Source organism: Onychomys torridus, chromosome 4, assembly GCF_903995425.1.
Source record: "Onychomys torridus chromosome 4, mOncTor1.1, whole genome shotgun sequence".
Classification (NCBI taxonomy): domain Eukaryota; kingdom Metazoa; phylum Chordata; class Mammalia; order Rodentia; family Cricetidae; genus Onychomys; species Onychomys torridus.
This window is the reverse complement of record NC_050446.1, coordinates 39,638,620-39,651,872: the sequence shown is the minus strand read 5'-3', so window position 1 is coordinate 39,651,872 and position 13,253 is coordinate 39,638,620. Positions and strand designations below refer to the sequence as shown.

General features: G+C 39.7%; 1 protein-coding gene and 1 pseudogene across 1 annotated transcript in view; one reads left to right on the top strand and one right to left on the bottom strand.

Annotated features, from left to right (window-relative positions):
- The window catches only part of Gca (grancalcin), a 28,136-nt gene extending 15,096 nt beyond the window's left edge, over positions 1-13,040 (bottom strand). Inside the window, exons 1-2 of the mRNA XM_036185755.1 lie at positions 12,871-13,040; positions 5,480-5,653 (exon numbers count right to left, since the gene is read on the bottom strand). Coding sequence (XP_036041648.1) covers positions 5,480-5,653; positions 12,871-12,897 — 201 coding nt within the window. The 5' untranslated portion in view covers positions 12,898-13,040. The remainder of the gene's footprint in view (positions 1-5,479; positions 5,654-12,870) is intronic.
- On the top strand, positions 7,548-12,787 carry LOC118581246 (annotated as a pseudogene).
- Positions 13,041-13,253: the final 213 nt, after the last annotated feature.

Sequence of the window (13,253 nt, the reverse complement as noted above, 5' to 3'; positions counted from 1 at the left end):
TCAAGGCCATCATGGATACATGGTGAGACCCTGTCTAAAAATAAATTTAAAAAAAAAAAAAGGTCAATAAGGGTTCATTATTTCATAAAGAAAATCTGGGACAGGGTACATGATTATGTAGCAACTTAACTGTGTCATCAACCTGCATTTCTCATGTTCTCCACCCACAGGCCTTTATCTCAAGTACATCGTTCCCAAGACAAAGATGGCTGCTCTACCTTCAACCATCAAGTCCCCTTTCCAGGCAGAAAGAATAATGAGCCAAAAAAACAAACAAACAAACAAACAAACAAACAAACAAAAAAGCCAAGGCTGTCTTCTAACAAGACCTTTAAGATTATTATTGTTATTATGGTTTAATTTTGTATTTTGTAATGGTATGTGGAGAATATATGGATGTCAGAGGACAAATTCTAGAAGGGAGTCTTCTCTCTCTCATCTCATTTGGATCCCAGGGTTTAAACTCAGGCCATCAGGTACTATTTCATCTTAACAGTCCCCAAGCAATGCCTTACATGGAAAAAGCATTCCAAAGGAATGCTATCCACATGACTATGTTTTATCTTATAGCAAATGGATACTTTCTGTAGCTATGATTTCCAGCGTCTAACACAGACTGAAAAAAAGTTGTCCATGGGGTCACATATGGTAATTCTGTACAAAGCCTCTGTTCTTGGAAAAGCAACGGAACCTGAAAGGCGCTCAAGTGAAGCATAGACTGTAAGATGTTGTCGGTGTTTATGGAATGCTACCCACTTTATTTAGTGCATCATCCATTGCTGTAAAAGAGAGGAAGATGGTTACAGACTGCAGCTACAACCAAGGGAGAGTTTTTGCTTGTCATCAGTCCAACATTTGAATTTCCATTGCACGATTTTCTTTCATATTCTTTCTTTCCTTCTTCAATCCGCTCCCAGAAACAACCATAATTTACAAGTCACCATTCGATAGCCTGCTCCAGATTTAGACGTAGTTTTCTACTTGAAATTCTGCCCTATACTCTTGATGCGCCATCCTGTTATATCCCATAAACACAAATCATAAATCCCCCACCCCAATAATTGTTAAGCACATAGACATACACCAAAAAAATGTTGTGTCTAATATACATATACGGCCGCGGATTCACATCTCTCTCTCTCTCTCTTATTGAGTTGGAATATAAAATACCACTTTCACCATTGTCTTAGTTAGGGTTATTATTACTATATCTGTGATGAAACAACATGACCAGAGCAACCTGGGGAAAAACAACGGTTTATTTGGCTTACTGATGTATATTTTGTTTGTGTTCTGACAAATAAAACTTGCCTGGAGATCAGAAGGCAGAGCTAGCCACTAGTTAACCATAGAGGCCAGGCACACACCTTTAATCCCAGCACTAGGGAGGTAGAAACAGAAATATAAAGTGGGTGGAGACAAGATCTCAATTCATTCAGTCTGAGGATTCAGAGAGACAGGATGCCCTACTCGGTCTGATATTTTGTAAAGGTAAGAAGTTTCTGGAGGCTGGTTGTTCTGCTTCTCTGATCTTTCAGCTTTCACCCTTGATATCTGACTTTGGATTTTTATTGTTAAGACTAAGTAGGCTTATGCTTCAGCTTACATTTCCATTTCATTGTCCATTAGCGAAGGAAGTCAGGACAGGAACTCTAACAGGGCAGGAACCTAGAAGTGGGAGCTGATGCAGAGGTTATGGGGGAGTGCTAATGGCTTATTCAACCTGTTTTCTTATAAAACCCAGGAACACCAGCCCAAGGATGACACCACCTACCACAGGCTGGGCCTTCCCATATCAATGATGAATTAAGAAACCGCCCTCCAACTGGATCTTATGGAGGCATTTGAAGTTCCCTCCTATCAGATAACTCTAGTTGTGTCCAGTTGACATACAACTGGCCAGCATAACCGTCTTTACCATACTCTGAACCTGAGGATCAGCCTTTAGATTCCTTGCTCTTTTATTTCCAATGTCTATTTTTTAATAGAAGAATCATACTACTGTAGTTATGCAGTCCTTTGCCACAAGACAGTTTCAGTCAAGAATGGACCACATGCAAGGCAGAGGCCCTGAAGATCACAATGGAATTGGAAAATTCCTGTCACCTACTATGTTTTTGGGGTGAATGTCTACCAGAGGTGAATGCTAATGCTTTGGTCCCCAGGCAGATGGAAATAGAGAAGGTGGGACCTATGTTAAGGTCCTTTGTCACTGTGACATTCACTCAAAGGTGACTGTTGGCATCTGGTCTCATCCTCTGCTCTTTCTGCTGCCTAATATTCCAGAGTACAATACTATTGTTAAGTAAGGCATGACTGTGACTTTATAATTTTTAAGATCCACTTATATATACAAAATATATTATTATAGTATGTTTCATATTGTAGTATATCCCAATGGAACAGTCTACCAGAAAACTTTTGATGCATTTTTGACAAGGGCCAAAAGAAGATATAGGAAAAATAAAAGTTTGGGAATTTGATTCAAGTGATACTTGGAAGAAGCAGATAATCTTTTAATATTTTGCATCTCAGTTTAGAGAGAGACATATTCCTTTGTTCTCACATATTCATTGCATCCATATCTCACACGGCAGAACTATTCTGACACCTCACCATACAAACTGTTGTGACAAATCACCATACAAAATAAGGTAGGGACTTTCTTTATGGCAATCTAAAGGCAGGGCAAGACTGGTTTTCTATGATCTGCCTGACCAAAGGGAAATTCTATGTCTGACTAGGGCATAGATTTATGAGCCAGAAAACATGGATGGAAACACACGCGTGTATTTATACAAAATAAAGGTGATTATATATACACACATGTATCCATATATAAAATACAATTGTGATTTTACATACGTGTGTATAGGTCTATGTTATAAATATGCATAAAACCACAACTGTTAATTTTCTAATTCTAAATATTTATTAAACCTTCCTTTCATACCACATGCAGTTAAAACTAATACAAGTAGGTATAATACTGTATGGATTACTTCATTTCTATGCCTCAATACTACTTTTTAAAAAACGAGGGGTTTCACTTTGATTCACAGTTTAAATGGACAGGGTCCCTCATCGTCAGGAAGGCATGGTGACTTGGGCTGCATCCGTGACATAGGAGGTTGTAGTGTGGCTCATTACATCTAAGAAATGAGGAAAGGGAAAGCTTTGGGCAGTAGACCTGGTCTGTACCTGTCAAGCCCCACTCCTCTGGCTCTGTGTCTACATCCCATGTCCACAACCTGCAAAGCAGCACCGTAAGCAGGGGACCAAATGTATAAATGCCTGTGAGGGTGTTTGCATTCAAACCATAGCAGATGCATACGTTTTTCATTTCACTTTGAATTTTACAGCAGAGTGGGTGTGAAAGTACTTAATAAGAATAAACTGTGATAAAAACTAAATGTAGATAAAAACTAAAGTATTAGTAGTGAGAGTAAAAGCAAAGCTTCCCAACAACTGTGATCACATACTGTCAAGAACAGCTCAGACGAAGTCATAGACCTGAATTGGCAGACCAGCAACTGCTCTGTTGTCATAATAAAGCCGGCTTGCAATATTTACTCAGATGCATTAGAGGCTGACATGCTAACAGCATAGCACACCATTTAAGGAAACACTTGCTTTCATTTTTTGGTATCAAGAAAAATAGAAAAAGTCTCAACATGATCATTTTGATAATCTCTGTAGAAAACGTGCCATCATCTCAAACCATATATTACTAAAAATGATATAACTTCATCTGTGAGAACACATGCAATTTCTCAATTTGAATAAATGTATGACAGTGGGACTGATTTCCTATCACATCATTTGACATACTTGTGTTTTAAGTGAGATACATATATTAACATTTAATAGAATTGATGTCAATGCTGAAAATATTGTTCCTATAATAATTAATACACAGTCCTAAAACTTCCTTGTATTCAAAGTGTGAGAATTCATCCTTTTCTTTCCATAAATTGACTTATTTTTGTATTATAAAGTCATTTAAGAGGCTGGAGAGATGGCTTGGAGGTTAAGAGCACCAACTGCTCTTCCAGAGGTCCTAAGTTCAATTCCCAGCAACCACATGGTGGCTCACAACCATCTGTAATGAGATCTGGTGCCCTCTTCTGTATACATAATAAATAAATATTTTAAAAAAAAAAGTCATTTAAGGAGAGCAGTGTGTGTCCCAGTGTGAAACATAATGAAGGAATTTATTTGGAAATAAAATATAATTCAGAAGGCCCGGAGAGATAACTTGAGGTGATAAGCTCTTACTGCTTTTCCAGAATACCAAAGTCTCATTTCCAGAACTCAGTGAAGGGCTCACACTTCCCTACCTGTCACTCTTGATTCCAGTTTATCAGAAGCCTCTGAACTCCCTAGACACTCATTCATGTGCATATACACAGACACACAGACACACAGACACAGACACACACACACACACACACACACACACACACACACACACACACACATACACACACACAAAATTAAAAATCAACAAATCTTCAAGAAAACATAATTAAAAAGAAGACAGCCAGTAAATACTAAAAACATTTAATTTGGGGTGTAATTATTTACTACTAGTAATATAAGATCTTTGTTAAAGAATTTCAGAGAAACATCATATATTCCATTGTCTGTGGCTATAACCAAACACTCAAAACTGGCATATTTACAAAGGAAACAAGTTGTTTGGCTCAGAGTTTTGGAAGCCAGGAAGTCACTGGCAGTTTCTGGAGAGGGCCACATGCTTTTCTGTGTGTAGCAGGTGAGCATAAGAGGAAGGCAGTGTCTAAAGAACAAAAGCATTTGCCCAAGAAGAAAGAGGGAGGTGAGTTGCTTGCTTTCAAGCCGTTTAGTGGAATCCCACTCATCCTAGGATGGGACCCTTAGGATGGAATTGAAGGACTGTGCTGTTGCTCAATAGGATTATATTTGCAATTACACTTTAGCATGAACTTGAATGGGATAAGCCATACCCAGTCATCACAGTAAGCACACAGTGAGGAAGATTCATATCCACCCCCCTTTGAGGTCATTGCCCCTTTCAGTCAATGAGCAGTACACTGGCCAGCATGCTTACAGACATCTAACAGTGAAACTGATGGTCCTAACTAAACTCTGTGCATTTCACAACAAAGACAAATAATGACAACAGAGGACATGCATGTGGGAAGGAGACTTGTAGGGAAGAAGGGAAGGTAATGGGAGAGACGATGGGGGTTATATGATATGAATGCACGCTGTTCACGTGTGAAATTATCAAGAGCAAACTCAATACAAGTTAAAAAAAAATGAAGCAATTGTGACTACCCTCATCTTTGATCTCAAGAACACTATGATTCTACATAAGCTTCAGACATAAGCATTATAAACATTTTAAACGATACACCAAGTGGAAGCAGTTGGCACATCTTTGAAATACTGATTGTTTATTGGTTAGTATTTGGTAAAAGATTTATCAGCTCACCTGTCCAGCAACAGCTGTGAAGTAAGTCCACATAGAGTCGTCAGCAGGGGAGTAGCTGTCAGAGTACGCCAGGTACCCAGGGTAACCGCCAGGGAACATATTGGGACCTGGACCTGGCAATGGCTGGCCCATTGGCATCTGCATCCCCGGAATCTGACCGCTGAAGTTTCCAAACTGTTGAGAAAAAAAAGATGAGGTTGTAATAAAAAGTTAGGCTATAAAACTTGTTAAAATTAGTTATTTATTAGAAATCACCTAAAAACTAAAAAGTATCCAGTGGCCAAAACTTCCAAACATATCCTCCACTAAAGCTTTAACTACAAGATGCTAGAAGGTCTGGATTAAAACACAGTTCATCAACACATTACTCAACAGTAAAAGAAGTATAAAAAAGTTTCAAGCCTTTAATTATGGGAATGTTTGTAAGGGAGAGGGTTGTGCATGGGAGCAGGTACCCAAAGACACCAGAAGAAGGTGTTTGATCCCCTGGAGTGGAAGCTATTAGTTGCCTAATGTGAGTACTAGGAACTGAGCTTGATCCTTTATCTGAGCACTATGTGGACTCCACTGAGGAGTCTCTCCAGCCTCTCGTCTCTAAGAACGTTTACAACAGTGGTCTTCAACCTTCCTAATGCTGCAGCCCTCTAATCCAGTTCCTCATGTTGTGGTGACCCTAACCATAAAATCATTTTCACTGCTACCTCATAACCACAATCTTGCTACTGTTATGAATCATAAAGTAAATGCCTGTGTTTTATCTGTATTTTCTGATGGTCTTAAGTGACCCCTGTGAAAGGGTAGTGTGACCCCCCCTAAGGAGTCATGACCCCACAGGTTGAGAATCAAAGCTTTAAAAGAAGAATGGGTATGACTTTAAGCAAAACTGAAAGCAAACTTAAAACAGAAAGTAAAACCTAGGGTTTCACCTACAGTAAACTTAGAAGTACATTCTAGACATGGGCTTAGTTGAAAATGGGTCAAACCATGACCTAAGCATAGGAAATCATGGAGCTGAAGCATCCTCCACTGTAACAGATGCATTTTTTTTTCTAAAAAGTATAGTGACCAAAAGAAAATAACACGATGATCCCAATCAAAGTCCTCTTCCAAGCCAGCATAAAAATCTGCAATTGTACTGATGAACAGCTGATGATCACTGGAGGCCTTTGGATAGCCTGAGCACCACTCTGTACTTTCCATCTTTTATGCTGATTTTCACCAGTCTGTGAGACATGAAAGTAGTTTGTCTTTTTTACCTTTGAGGATCTGAAACTTCAAGGATTCCCGAATGGTCCGGTACTGAAACATTGTCTGAGCACTGAAGCTATCCACATATGTGTGTCTCCTATTACTGCTATGGCTTCTCCCTTTTTACTTGGTAGAGATTTGAAAGCCTTAGAAAAGCACTTTACTTTGCAGTTTTATGAGTCCAAAGAAGGAAGAAGCATTGAGGCTGTTCATTATTCAATTTTGAACAAAAACTGTCTTGCCCTGTCTCTTCGTAACAGGAGCAAAGACTGCCAGGGGGGCAGAAAGAGAAAAGAATTACAAGAACAAGGGAGAAAGAGAAGCATGACTTAGGAACCTGGTGTAGACTGCTCAGGTGCCTCTGGGCTATGGCAAAGTCGAAGGCATGAAGGATGCACCCGGGACTGTAGGCAATGCGCTTGGGAAGGGGGTCATGAATCGCTGACCCCAGCTCCAGGTACCATGCTGGAATGAGTTATCAGAATTGGCCATAGCACTTTTAGATCCAACATGTAATAGATGAACCAAGCTCATTAGTTCCTTATGCCAATACTTTAACATATTTATTTTTATTTTACGTGTATGAGTGTTTTTGCCTGCATGTGTGCAGGTAATACATGTGCAGTGCTTAAAGAGGTCAGAAGAGAGCATTGGATCCTCTGGAACCAGAGCTACAGACAGTTGTAAGCTGCCACATGGGTGCTGGGAATCAAACCCTGAATCAGTCAGCCACTGCTCTTAACCTCTGGGCCATCTTTCCAGCCCTGCCAACTCTGGCAAATACAATAGGTTCATGTATTTTGTCTAAGCTTGAGTCACCATGTGTGATAGTTTAGGCAAAGAAAAAGACTCTACAGAGGAAGACCCCAAGAACGATCCACCAAGGAAAGAGGAAAAGAGTCAAAAGCTGCTAGAGGTTTTGAGAAAGAAAACAAAGAAAAAGAACTTCAAACCAAAGGGAGATGCCAGAGGTGGAAAGGAGGTTCCAGTGCTGCCCAACCAGGGGTGGCTTTTCCAGTGGACAATACCATCAAATGGCCAAATCTAGCACCTGGGACTGTAAAAAAAGAACCCAGCCATTAAGGAGCTTAATAATGGCAGAGGGAAACTCGGTGTGCTTGGATTTATCCAAGAGGAGTATATATATGTATGTATGTATGTATGTATGTATGTATGTATGTATGTATGTGTATGTCACCATCAATTGAAGAGTTGACTCAATTAATAGGACTTTATTTGTATAGTAACAAATTGCAGACTCTCCCAGCAGAGAGGGGAAGTTCAGTAAACCTCCTACTCTGACTCTCAGTGAAAGTTCACGGAACCGTTTGCCTGGTTCTTGATAACTGGAAGGATGCTGTGGATGCTTGATTTATAACATAATAAACTGAGGGTTCCTTCGCTGGTTTCCAGGCCAGATTTTCTCACCAGTCTATACCTTTGTGGAAAAGAACATTATATATATATATAACCTGCCTACACTCAGCAATTCAGCACTCAAGAAGACAAAATCCTAAACCAACTGTTGAAACTGGCAAGTGACGTAACTTCTTTATGATGGATGTACTCATAATCAACTTGAACACTTTCCAAAGGAGATTGGAAAATGCATCCAAGATAACCAACCTTGACTTGCAGCACAATGAACAAGTAGACCTCCCACATACAATAAAAAATCTGTCCCATTCAAACCATCTTGGCCTGAGATACAATAGATTGTCAGGAATACCCAGATAATTAGCAAAATGCCATAAATTTGAGGATTTAAAATTAAGAAACAGTAACATTCTACACTACACCTGAGAGTCTTCTACCCAGTCTCATAAAACTGACTGACTGGACCTTAGCTAGAAATCACTTCCAGTGACATCCAGTGGGTGGTCCACCTCAGTTTTCCACAATTTATTCCCTCAACGTGAAACACTGTCAAATCAACAAGATCTCATTTCAGAATTCTCTCCAGAGCTGAAGTGTAAATTAATTGAACTGAATAGGAAGACAATCACTTCCTTGATATTTTGGAACTTGGACCAGTATGTCAGAACTGACTTTAGACACTAGCTCACCAAGGCCAGTGTTCAAAAACACTTTTATCAGTGTTTCATATCTACATTCTCTATTTGTGTAGAAATTTATACTTGGCAGATTTATAAAGATTGTATTAGCTGTTTCTGCAAAGAGAATAATCATAGTCATTTGTATATTTTTAACTGTTAAAAGAAGGCTTATATAATTTTTCTTGACTAAATTTTGATGGATGGTTTCCTGTTATATAATTTGATATTCCAGTCTGCTTAAAATGTTGCCAGCAAATTATGAAGTTATTAAATTTAAAGGACAAAGTAGTATAGTTAGATATGTTTCTCTTAGAAAAACGGGCCAACATTTTTTTTTGCAATTATTCACATACATTTCCCCCTTATCAATTGTCAGGTGTTTATAATAGAATAGATGGAATCTTACCTTAACTTATTTTGAAATCTGAAATTTAAAATTTATATGTTATTTACAGTTGGAGTAAATCCCTGGATTTTTTTTTCATGTTTTGATTTGCTGTTTAATCAGTCAGATCTAGAGTTTATATCCTCTCTTAAATATTCTGCAGCTGCCAGTTTAAATATTTAAAAAAAAAAAACTTGTTTGTTGAAACAACTGGCAAATGGAAAAAAATAAACTCACAAATGGAAAATTCCATTAATTTTATTTATCTGATGAATTTTGTAGAACCGAATACCTGAAGTAAGTCTTTGGGTTGAAGGTGTTGAGATCTTTCCTAGTATAAGTATCTTTTCCTGACTTTGGAGGAGTGGAAACTTCCAATGAAGAGGACATTTTTTGCTTTCTTTCCTGGAGGTTGGAGAGCCACACAAATTTACCCCCGGAAAGTTGGCAAATAGATTGCACTAAACACATTCTATACATGCATCTAAGATTGTGTGTGTGTGTGTGTGTGTGTGTGTGTGTGTGTGTGTGTGTATGGTAAACCAAGATAGGTAACTTTAAATGACTTCTGACTTCTTTCTCTGTATCCTAGTACAAGGAGATGAATGTCTTTCAGTAAAGACTGCAGTATATTTATGTGTCAGAGCTATTTAACTGTGTACCACGGTTTTATAGGTTGACTTGCTTTGTGCTCTTTCTGTTCTATAGTTTCTGTGTCTAAGCACAGTATCTCCACACTGTGCTGTACTGCTGCTGAACTCCACGCATTTCATGCATTTTCCCTATATATGGGGCACCAGACTCGAACAACTCAGTTCAGCACCATTAATTTTTGTTTTGTTTTGGTTTGGTTAATGGAGACAGGATTTCTTCGTGTAGCCCCAGCTGTCCTAGATTTCACTCTGTAGTTCAGCCTGGGTTCGAACTCACAGAGCTCCATCTGTCTGTGCCTCCTGAGTGCTGGCATTCAAGGCATGTGCCACCTCCACCCAACTAGTACCATTACTTTTAATATCATTTTTCCTTTGTTGGTATGTAGTGACTCGGTTAGGCAAAAAGACACATTGCACAGATGCCATTGGTAGTTCCATGGAAAACATGTAAGATGCACATGCACTATTTTTTGTTTTGTTTTGTTTTCTTTTTCAAGACAGGGTTTCTCTGTGTAGCTTTGCACCTTTCCTGGATCTCGCTCTGTAGACCAGGCTGGCCTCAAACTCACAGAGATCCGCCTGGCTCTGCCTCCCGAGTGCTGGGATGCACTATTTGATACGACTTTATTTTTCTTTCAGCTTTAAGACTAGCAAAACTGTAAATGTGTGCCCCTTATGCAGTACTCTTATTTTTGGTAGTGTTGGTTTAAGTCAGTATAATTATTGAGGGGATCCACAAAACAGCTACATCCCAAAAGCCACCCTAAAATACACTTCTCATATCATGAATGATTATTACATATAATTACATAATTCTGATTCTTTTTTGTTTGTTTTGTGCCCCTGCCCCATTTTGTTGGGCATTGTATTTTAAACAGTTTCCAAAAGTTAAAACCATGATGTCAAGATAAAAATTTGGACTTTTGCTTTTCCTGGCACTCAACCTCAGGAGTGGGTTTGAGGTCAAATCTGTTTGTAACTGGCAATTTATAAGAATCAACTAAGAAATGAAAGGCAGGCAAAGACAGAAAGCACAACAGTGCTTGGATGTGCTATAAAACAACTGCATAAATTTTCACTGGATTTTACCAAGATTAATACCCTTTCTTTCTGTAGTTTATCAGTTAAAACATTGTTTATAAAATGAATTTGTTTATTATAGTTCTACATAGAGCTAATGTATATGTGTGTTTTTAAAACAAATTTCATATCCAAGTGTACTTACATCTTATTAAGATTATACAACTTCAACTTTAGAGGTAGTGCTCTAGTATCTTCTCTTGAAGAAACCTAGTTTCTCAAAATGAAAATATAAAAATTGTAACAATTTGGATTCCCTACATTTTTGTGTGTTTAATGCTTAAAATTTATTTTAAAAAAATACAGATGTTCTTCTCATACTTATAATATAATAGGCATATAATTGAAGTTCATTTATTTTGTTTTCTTTCCTATGACTAAAATGAGAAACAAAATTCCTTTAGGTCATGCTATAATTTTATTAGTACAGAAATGATAAAATGTAAAATGATACAACTTGAAGATTCTTACTTTATTTTGGTCTTTGGACTTTCTGGGGACAAGATTCTGTACTGTGCTTCAGGATAGCCCAGAACCCTTTATAGTCACTGGCTGGCCTTGAATTCTCACCAGTTACACCTTGGCTTCCAAAGTGCTGAGATGGCATAGTGAACTACCAGAGTCAGCCGACTCTAGCTGGATTTGCTTTTAATTTATACAAGGTCTCATGTGTTCAGACTAGCCTCAAGCTGAGAGTGACCTTGAAGTCCTGCCCCCCATCTCTCACATGCCAGGATTTCAGGTCAGGCTACCATGCTCAGTTTATATGGTTCTGGTGAGCCAACCCAGGGCCCTGAGTACGCTAGGCAAGGACACTACCAACTGTGCTACATCCTCCGCTATATATTTGATAAATAATTATTACACAAATGAAAATGTATTGGAAATGTATCTCCTAAAGTCATGAATTGTGTACTTTATTAGATAAAGATACTATCTAGCTGAGAACATTTCTATTTTGTTAAATATAACAAGTGTTAAGGTGTAGGCTGATAACATTGCCTTAAAGGCATTCTCGGGACATATAAAGGACTAATGGGGAGTGTGTATTGGAAAGTGCATGGTGTTAAATGGAATTCAAGCAAGTAACTTCAAGCAAAGCAGTTTTGGTAATGTGTGTGTTGAAGCTGAGGGCCTGGAACTGAAAATTACTTTTAAAAATAATCATCATTTATTTTCCGGGGTAGAAATTATTCGTCTGAGGACCATAATCGCATGCCAATGTCAACTCCTTTTTAACTGTAAGAAAACATTTAGTTTCTCTTTTTTAGGGAAAAACAAGCAGGAATAGGCATAGAAAATGTGCTCTCTTCTGTCCGCACTGCAGTGACCACTAGATAGCCCGCCTCACTGTGCAGGTCACTGATGGGAGGAGTCAAAGTCTGGCTTCTTTCGAAAGAGGAAAGGTCTACCCACAAGCCGTAATAGCTGCTTGTAACTCTCAGAGGTACTGACCGTAAAGTTACATGAGAGGGAATAACCAGCCTTCCTCCAAAAGCAAAGTCTAGAAAATCAGATTGTGCTTGTTACTACAGAAAAGTTTAAGAGGCACTGAAAGTTCGTCTCCGTTTACTCACCAGCAACTTAAGAGACAAGAGGTGGTTGTAAGACACATAAATAAACTCAACTCGGGATGAGGATCGCTAGAAAGACTGCTTAGGTTGGGGGCAAATCGCAAAAGGTGACCGGAACAAGACATGGTATTGTGTTCCTCCATTGTGCAAACAAACTTTACAAATCACAAACACTTCACACCACTGGCTGTACAAGGACGCTTCTCGGTGCTCTGCATCAGACCCCAGCTCGCCCTTCTCCCCGAGGCGCAGGACCCCGCCCAGCCCCAGCTACTCGCAGCACGCCGAGTCCCGGCGTCGCCTGGTACTAGACAGAGGACACTATCCGGGCCAGAGGGTGAAAGTCCGCACCGTGGCGCGGCTCGCAGGGTCGCCACAGCTCGCGAGGACTTACCGCGCCTCCGTATCCCGGGTAGGCCATGACCAGCCGATCACGAGTCACGGGTCACCAGTCAGTTAGCGTCAGCGCCACGGCGAGCAAGGCTCAGGTGTGCGACAGGTGCAGAAGGTCGGCTCGCAGTGCGGCGCACCTCGGCTCCGGGGAGCCGGCTCCGCCTCCGGAGCCCCGCCCCTGCCCGAGCCAAGCCCCGCCCATCTCGGCTATGATTGGCTGCAGCCCGTCTCATGGATTCCGGTTCCTCTCTCTAACTGGCTCTTTCAAGTTCTAACCCGGAGCCTCCTCCCCAGTCATTCCCCCACTTCTGTGGAAAGATTCTCTAGGCCATCCACTGCCAGAGTTTCTTACCTCCGGAGAAACCCGTCTACGACTTCTTTTAA